The sequence below is a fragment of the Ceratosolen solmsi genome, unplaced genomic scaffold (genome assembly GCF_000503995.2).
Source record: "Ceratosolen solmsi marchali unplaced genomic scaffold, CerSol_1.0 scaffold54, whole genome shotgun sequence".
Classification (NCBI taxonomy): Eukaryota; Metazoa; Arthropoda; class Insecta; order Hymenoptera; family Agaonidae; genus Ceratosolen; species Ceratosolen solmsi.
In genome coordinates, this window is record NW_011948462.1 from 163,550 (window position 1) to 173,240 (window position 9,691).

Here is a 9,691-nt window from a genome sequence, read left to right on the forward strand (position 1 = left end):
CGTTGATTATGAAAAAGGGTCTTGATTATATATGATGTAGGAGGTAAAGCAGATAGGAGTTCAATGGAGTAATCAATTTAGTAAAAGGCTGTAAAATAAGTAAAATACTTTAATACCAATCTAATAAGTTTAAGCCACTTGATATAATTTTCACAAATTTATTATTTTTAATGTTAATTTTCTTTTGTACCTTTTGGAGTAGTGTACCTCACAATACTGGAAATATCTCCATGATTAATTGTTCTTTAATTTTCACAATATGAGAATTGAATAACTATAAAAGAATAAATTCAGAGAAAACAACTGCTGTAATGGTTTATTATATTATAAGTAATATTTTATATAATATTATTATACATATAATATTATAAAATAAAATGGTTATTTGTGCAAAAGAGCATTATTGGGTTTGGTTTATTATTATAAAAGTACAGAAGAATACGTTCGGAATTTCAGTCACCCGATAGTCGAAGGACCAAGATGGTTGGATTAGACCATGTCCACCATTTTACTGATGGTAAAGTGTGAATAAGTGGAGAGGTTAATGCTTTAATTCAGTAATCAACACATTTGCTTTTCGTGCTATTTATTGAGATTTAATTTTCAAATACACAATTATGATTCTACATTGATGGTAAGAATCGTTGAGATTTTATCGTTCGTTAGAGGTTTTACATGCGTAGGTAGCGTGTACTGCAAGTCGAGATTGGAGGTTGTAAATCTCCGGGTACTCCGGGTGTAGTGCGCTTGGCGGAAGGTTACTATACTGAGAAGTGAGAGGTAGTAAATCTCCGGACACTTCTTGTGTAGTGTCACTTCTTGGTGTTTTATTACAGAAGTAATTCAGAATGTAGTGGCGTCTAGCTGTAAAAGTAAAAGAGAATCTAGTGACGTCTTGATGCTGATGTAGTACAGCGTGTTTTCTCCTAGGTAGTTCAAGCAAGTTTTCTGGTCCCCGGTAAGAGAAAGAGCTTGACTTGTCGCGTGCTTGCTTTATATCCGCACGACAGTTTAGTTAGCTGGTAACAATGGACATGTGTTGCTATGCGGAGATTTGTACAGGACTGAGAGACTAAAGCTTTAGAAGTTTCGAGAATTCTAGGACAGCTAGCTTTAGAAGGTTGGAGAATTCTAACCATCGTTGCTATGCGGAGACTAGATAAACATAGGACGTTCGAACGCAAAGGCTTTAGAATTATCGAGAATTTTCAGAATCAAAAGTATACGATTTCGAGAACTAGAAAGATTATAAAAATTCTCTTATTTTTATCTTTACTTATTTTTTACAAAATAATAATAGTAAATTAGTTTTATAAATTATGATTTATAATATTAGATATTAAGTAAAGGTTATAGTATTTATTTCTTCAGAATTTATTGTTTTATAATTTCATAAATAAATATCCACAATTTGAAAGTTATCTACTTAAATTGTGAAAACATTTTAGTCTAGTCATAAGCATTCAAATAAATGTCTCTTTTCTGTGTAATAAAAATATAATATTAATCATTGATACAAAATAGCGAAGCCAATCCTAAAATATAAATAGAAACAACGAAACTAGTTCAAGTAGGAGTATCTTACAATACATGATTAACAACACCAGTATTCATATGCTTTTGTGACTTCCATTTCTTTTAAAATAATCATACATTTACCAAAGATATTCTTATAATAAGAAATATCATTGAATAAAACCGTAGAACTCCCTATCGCACTTTATAAAAGCACCGCCAACTTGAACTTAATGAAAAGATGTTAACCTAGTTCTTAAAATTTGATCAGTTCTAATTATATCAAATTTTTAATTTTTACGTTAAGTATTAGGATATTGATTTTTTTATTAGGATATTGATATTATTATCGGTACAAAAATCATATATTGAAGCTTTCAACAACGTTATATATCTGTTCTTAGCTATGTTTTATAACTTCACATCTGATTACATTATATTTAATTTAATTAAAAAATTATTTATCCCTACCTAAATCTACTACAACTGTTAAAAGAAAATAATTTAATTCTTGTTTTATACATATTCTTTTCTAATTTAACAAATTTATTTTAAAACTTAATACAATCCTTGCTTTTTACCAATTTCTCTTACACGAATTCAAAAATATAAATATTTTAAAATCGATAATTTGTTAACTATTAGTGAACTTGAATTTTTTTATTAATATAGTATGTTACTGATCGATCACCTCTAATAATTAAATATAAAATAACAAAATTCATCGAATAAACTAAGATTCCAAATAAAATATTACATACGTATAAATTATTTTGTTATTAAAATGTTCAAATTATATTTTGTTTAATTGTGATTTTATTAATAATTGTATCATATATATTACTTATTTAAAAATTATTATAACGTAGAAAATTAACTTTAAAAAGATTTAAACTCGAAATGATTAATGGATCAAAAGCATAGATAAATATTATAAACAGAGAATAAAATAGTATTAAAAATTTAGTCTATGAAAGATGAATGACGATAAGTGCAAAACGATAAAGAATGCAAGTGATAAAAATGAAAAAAATTAACAAACGAAATTGAAAAGGAGGAGGAGGGAATAGTAAACAATTCAGAAATAAGGAAAACTGGGAAGAAAGCACGAATTGTAAGGGAAATAGAACAAGTAAGAGTAGTTATAAATAAGACTTATTCTATCTGTTACGGATTGAAACAGTTGAAAGCGGAATACAAAAGTGGGAGACGTATTGAGCTCCCGGACAGTTGTTTATAAACACTAGCCAACGAACTCGAGAAATGTTTCTACACCGAAAACTCGAATATACGACTATAATTCCGAAGAATTATAATAATGAAACTTCCAAGGCTATGCCCGATATTGATGTCACAACAAATATCGGCATAGCAACAGACACCGGATCGCTACCGGCGCCTAAAACTACCACGAGAATACATAAGGGCTATGATTACCGTGCAGCGTCTCAGTCCCAGTCTCAGTCTAGTAACAATTACGCAGTGAACGGGACGGGCTCACTATTTAATCTTCAAGCTTCGCTCTACAGTCATCATTCACTATAGCTATACACGTATGTAATACTTAATAAGCAATCTAACAATTCAATAGTGACGCCACATTATCAGAATCCGTTAACCGAACTGAAACTAATAAAGCGCTAGTGCTGGCACAATTGAGAGTGAAATGATCGAAATCATACTACACATATTAACGGATCACACCAACACTAAGGCAGCAGAAAACCGGTCCCCTTTAGAAAGCTTCGGTACGATAGCGGCAGCTCTTACACACCGACACTAAAGCAGCAGCCACCCGGTATCTCTTAGAGGACTTCGGTATGACAGCAGCAGCCCTCACACATACTACTACAGCGGCACTTCTCGGCAAGGAAGGAATTACTCTCACACCAAGGAGAGTACACTCTCTCCTCAGCACGTAACACAATTGAAGAACTTCCCCAATTTATTAATTCACACAATCATTCATACGCTTATGATCATTAACTAGTTATTATATTATTATATTTAATAAAGGATAGACAAGAAAGACTACTTGTAGGATTGAATTATTTCATTGCCCCTTCTACTTGTCAGCAACCCCTCCACCTACCATCAAAGAGAGGCTTTTTGGTCTGATCCCAGACACTGTCAGTAAATAAATTGTACATATTCTTTGTTTAATAAATCGTGGTAGAGTGCGTTGTTATAATTAATCATTAAATAGTAATAATCAATAAATAGTAATTAATCAATAAATAGTAATTATAATTCAATATATTTTCAGTTTACGCTTTTTAGTAATTGGGATTGAAGCAGTCTTCACGAATTTAAAATTGGGACAATACAAGCTCTCAGACACTCTTGTTTGTAAACACGATTCAGCGAATTCGGGAATTTCCCTACGCCTGAAATTCGAATATACTACAATATTTCCGCATAGCAACGCCAATGAAACTTCTAGAACCTTCCAAGCTGTGTCCCTTGACGCTTCTAGAACATTCCAGAGCTTTGTTCTCTGATGTCACGACGATTTTCGGCATCGCAACAGGCATCGGCGCTGTTACTGGCGTCGCAAGCTACCACGCGAATATTTAAGAGCAGGGAGCTTAGAATATTCCAGAGCTTCTTTTTCTAACGTCACTAAGATTTTCGACATAGCAACAAGCATCAGCACTGTTGCCGGCGTGGCAAGCTGCTACGCGAAAATTTAAGAACAGCTCGCCACGCACCAACGTTCATTGTAATTCTACCAATTGTTCACTCATCTGTTATTGCCCCCAGGGTTTTTCAAGTATCAAGTATCAGTAATAACTTGCGACTACGAAGCTTAGCAGCGTGTTTGGCAATCAGCATGCAATATACGTGCATAATTCTATCAGAATCTGCATTAACAGGATAGTAATTCAACAGTGAAGCCTTTAGAATTGTAATCAATTAAGTGCGCCAGCCAAGCAGTCATTCACTACGCTTTGTCGGTAGTTCATAATGTATCTCCAGTCTGCCAAGTAGTGCAGTACGCTTTCTCAGTGCCTTCATGCCACAGAACGTTCATTCACCTCTCCAATCCGCTTAATTTCATTGTCAAGGGCAGACTACAGTTTATCAAATAGTCGACTATAACTACATTCTACCAAGTCTTTCTATACTTGAAGGTTTATCATTATTGTTTTTGCGTGTGACTAGCTCTCTAATCTCCCATACCCCTTTTGGGTATGGTCAATTTACGTGACAACTACCACTAAGACTCTGTATTCTCTCCCGTTTAAGTATAGTTTACTCTCCCTGCTAAGCACTACTGATTACCATTACTATCCTTCCATGCTCACCTCATGAACATGGTCGACCACCCATGCTGATGTTGTAAACATAGACTCAATATTCAACATCCACAATAATCTCCATAGCATCAACGACGTTGTCATCGTTTTAAAGAAGCAACCTCACCACTGCAATAGAATAATTCCCTCTTTTTCATTTGAAGCAATCGTAAAACTGCAATATTATAAGTATTAATAAATCAGAATAAACAATATATTTATTCAAAAATATACATCATACATATTTTCAGCCCTTCCACTTGTGCCTTTTTCTCCTAATTGCTACGGCGAGAGAATTTTTTTCACTTTTAATGGTAAAGCAAGTAATTTTGTATGTATAATTTAAACATTAAATCGAGATATGTAACAAAAAAATCTTGAAGAGTCATTATCAACAAAAATTAGGCAAAGCGTAAGAGTTGAATAGGAGACACAAACTGTTTAGTAAATACAATTTTTTGCAAGGAAATATATTATTACAAGATAAATAAGTTTAAGCAGATTTATTTATTAAGGTTATACATATTTCTGTGTGTGCGTGTGTGTGTTATCTTTTACTAAAAAGTTTTTGATAAATAATGAAATGTATTTCAATGTTATTTATTTGTTTATCAATAAAAATTATATTTTTTACAGGTGTTCTTGTAGTAAACATTACGTGGAGAGGCAAAACATATGTTGGAACATTACTAGACTGCACTCGGCATGATTGGGCTCCTCCAAGATTTTGTGATTCACCAACTAGTGATTTAGATACCAGATCAACAAAAGGACGAGCAAAACGTGGTAGAACTGCACCGAATGTTATTCCAACCACTGATTTGAGTAATTTTACAGAAACAAGAAGTTCAGTTCATAGTAAATTAAGAAATACTGGAAATAAAGGTCGTAGAGGTGCATATGGATCACCAGCACTTAGTCCTGGTGCAACAGCATTTATATCACCACGAACGGATGTTACAGCGAAAAGAAAAACTCGATGTCTCGAAGAAGATGACAAGAGTAAACAAAAAATTCCTCCACCAACTCCTCCTAATTTATCTCCACCTGCAAGTCCTACATTACTAGAATGCTCAGAACCAAATTGTAGCAAGAAGTATAAGCATATTGATGGATTGAAATATCATAAGAGTCATGCTCATGGGTTAATTGATGACGATGATATGAAGGAAATAATTACTAGTTTGTCTGAAAATGACGAAAGTAATATTGAATCACCTAGTCCTCTAAATTCCGCGAAATCCCCTTCAGACAAAATAGAAAATGTATCTAATAAATTAAATAATAGTACATCTGCAAATATATTGGAAGCTTTACCAGTTGAATCATCGTTAACACTTCATATAACATTACCAAATATAGAATCTCAATCATCTTTAGTATCAGAAAATAATATTAAACCAGCAATCTTAAGATATAAAAACGAAGATTGTACACTAGCTATCGATCCTATTTCTGCAGTACAAAACTCTCAAACACTTTCTCAATTAAATACTACAGTATACAATCCTGAAAGTCCAAATATAGCAAGTCATTCTCGTCCTATTTTGAACAAATCACCTTCTCCAGTAAATGCTAATGTAATTGTATCTTCTCAATTACAGCCACAAATAGAAAACTCTTTGTATCAAACTGATCTACAATTACACAATCAACCACAAATTTCCCAACAGTTATCAACAGTTGCAATTTCTTCACTATCAACTAATCGCTTAGTGCAACCTGCTCAGCAGATGCAAGTGCATACACAATGTAAATTGGCAAACTCTAATCACATTAAAAATCATCAATTAATCACCCTTGCTAGCACAGTAAATCAACATGGTATATTAAATAATATATCTAATGAAACACAAATACAAACTTCTATAACGAACCAAACAGTTTCTCCCGGTGTAGTTTCTATTCATGATAATTTGCCAACACATTTACAATCATATTCAAATTCGGGAGGGCAAACTAAAATTCCTCAATTTAAAGTAAAACCAACAGCTGCATTAATGCCAGAAGAAGATAAAGACAGAGATTTAAAGACGTCCAAAATAGCTAATTTTAAAAAGAAAATACGAAAATCTCCAATAAATAGTCCTCATGCATCTCCATTAAATTCTGTTCTTATTAATACTGGGAGAGATGATGTCCAAAGTCCAGCTTATTCTGATATATCAGATGATACAATACCAGCAATTGAAACTAATACTAGTGATAAATTATTAAAGGAAAATCAAGATAAAGATATAAAATCAAATTCTCAAACTCATTTGACGACACATTTTACTATGTATCCATATTATGGTCAGCCATCTTATTTAATACAAAATATTCAAGATAAATCTACACATGAATATAAAATGAATGATGTTACAATAAAAAATGATTTAACATCATTGAATGTAGTATCTATACCCACATTAAGTAATTTACAAAATTTAAATTTGGATAAAAACAAAAAAGAAGCCCGATCCATACCCATACAAGAATTACCGGAATCGCAAACTCAATATTACACTAATTATAATGCTTATATATCTTCGACTTATCCTTTTCAAACTCAATCGTCAAATTCACAAAATATAAATCATTTATCGGAAATTGAATTTCTCGATCAAAAACATAAAATAAAACAAGAATCTCAATCACATAATGTAAAAGAAAAACATCTTGAAAATCAACAAATGCTTAAAGAAAGTATGGAAATAAAAAACCAAATGAGCCCATATCAATTGTATAATAATTCAAATACTCAACAATCGTCACCAACAAGTGGAATTATTTCGGACGATTCAAGATATTACATTTATTCTGATGAACAGCGTCGTAAAGAAAATTCAAATAAACATAGTGTAGCTCAAAAATCTTCACCATTAAGCCCGAAACATCAATCTAAGCAAGAAAAATCACAAGAAATTAACAAAAGTGATGAAACAAAAATTAAGCAAGAAGGCGTAAAACCAACTATGGAAACTCAAGGTCCACCACCTCCGCCAACCTCTCAATATGCATATATTCACCCTGGATATATTCCATCGCATCATTATAGCAGTATATCTTACGATACTGGTCATCATGGAATATACAGAAATTTGGCTCCTATGATTGTTCCTGGTACATATACGAGTAATCCTTACTTGCATCAATTACCAAGATATCATTCTCCAGAAGATCTGAGTAGATCACCAGGTGGAAAAGCTCTTGATTTACTACAACATCATGCTAATCAATATTATTCAAATCATAAGATTCATGAATTACAAGAGAGAGCTTTAAAATCGCCCATTCCTAAAACATCTGTATCGGCAGCAGGATCAAGTCCATTAGCAGCTATACAATCTATATCAATAAGATCGCCAATTGATCCAACTAACAATAGCTTAGGTTCAATATCTCAGTCTCAATGTGTAGGTAATAAACAACAAAGTCAAAATTTAAATCAGCAACATCAACAACAACAGCATTCGACTTGTGCTGACCCTAATAGCAATTCCACAAACAAAGATAATAGGTCGCCACCACCACAAAGACATGTTCATACACATCATCATACTCATGTTGGATTAGGTTATCCAATTTTGCCTGGACAATATTCCACACCATATGGAGGTATTACTAATATTATATTTTAATATAAGAACTATGATATTATTTATCTTCAAGAAATTAATTTTTCTTTTTATATTATGAGATATGGTATTAAATCAAAACATTTTTAATATAAAAAAAAACTTTTTTAAATTGAATTAGTGATATATTAAAATTATTTCGATTTAAAACATAATGTAAAATTTTTGTTTACGTACCGTTATATTAATATAACATTTAATCTAATATAATTTTAAAGAATATATAAATATATAATTTATATATTTAAATGACGTATTTTTCTTGATAAAATAAATTCAGATAAATATGAAAATTAACGTTTTTAAATAAAATAAAATTCTAAAAAATTATCACATACTATATTTATAAAGTTAATGAAACAAACCAATTTCGGTAATTATTTAACATTTATAAAATTTGAGGAAGATTTATAATTTTTTCTATAACTTTACATTTTAATGAAAGAAGCATAAAATAATCCCATAGATTAACAGTTTTTAGAATAAATAAATTTAAATTGTTTAACATTGTAAACTACCTATATAATCTGTATATACTTTCAATTTCGAAGTGATTTTGTTAATTACCAATGATCTAGATAAATATAAATAAAATTATGTATAGGTAAATCTTATTTATGGATATATATATATATATACATTTGATGCATTGTTCACAAAATTAAATTGTAATTATATTAATAACGCGTTTTGATATTAATTAAATTTTTTTTAGAAAAATCTCCCAAGCAATGGGAAAATGGATTCGGCGTGGACTTCTAATAATAGAGATGGATTTATATATACTAGTCATTAGAAGTCTTACACTTGCCGAAAATAAGACACTTTCATTGATATATTGCAGATACTAAATGACATGGAACTATTTTCCAAAAATAAAAAAACTCAGATATGTGGTTTTGGGATTCCTATTATGAATCAAATACCATATTTTTCTGTAAAGATTTACTTTGAAAAGTACAACTAAGTAGAAATTAACATATAATAAGTGATTTACATATATATCTTTGAGAGAAAGTATATAAATTACTTCCATTTGGCAATCACTGATAATTAAGAAATTGCATTATTAAATGCATCAATACATATTTTTTCTTTTGAGATGTAATTGTTATTACACATCAGTCACTTATCAAAAGAAAATAATTACTCTATTCTATCATAACTAAAAATAAATCAAGTTGACTATCAGCTTTACTACTTACATACTATATTTAAAAAATAGAGATTACAGATTAAAATGAAGACAACAAATTT

At 30.9% G+C, this 9,691-nt stretch overlaps 1 protein-coding gene across 1 annotated transcript in view; it reads left to right on the top strand.

Annotated features, from left to right (window-relative positions):
- Nucleotides 1-9,469, top strand: part of LOC105366925 (zinc finger protein 608) — a 13,854-nt gene extending 4,385 nt beyond the window's left edge. The window contains exons 3-4 of the mRNA XM_011505530.1: nt 5,451-8,414; nt 9,150-9,469. Of these exons, the coding sequence (XP_011503832.1) occupies nt 5,451-8,414; nt 9,150-9,196 (3,011 nt within the window). The 3' untranslated portion in view covers nt 9,197-9,469. The remainder of the gene's footprint in view (nt 1-5,450; nt 8,415-9,149) is intronic.
- The last annotated feature ends 222 nt before the right edge of the window (nt 9,470-9,691 follow it).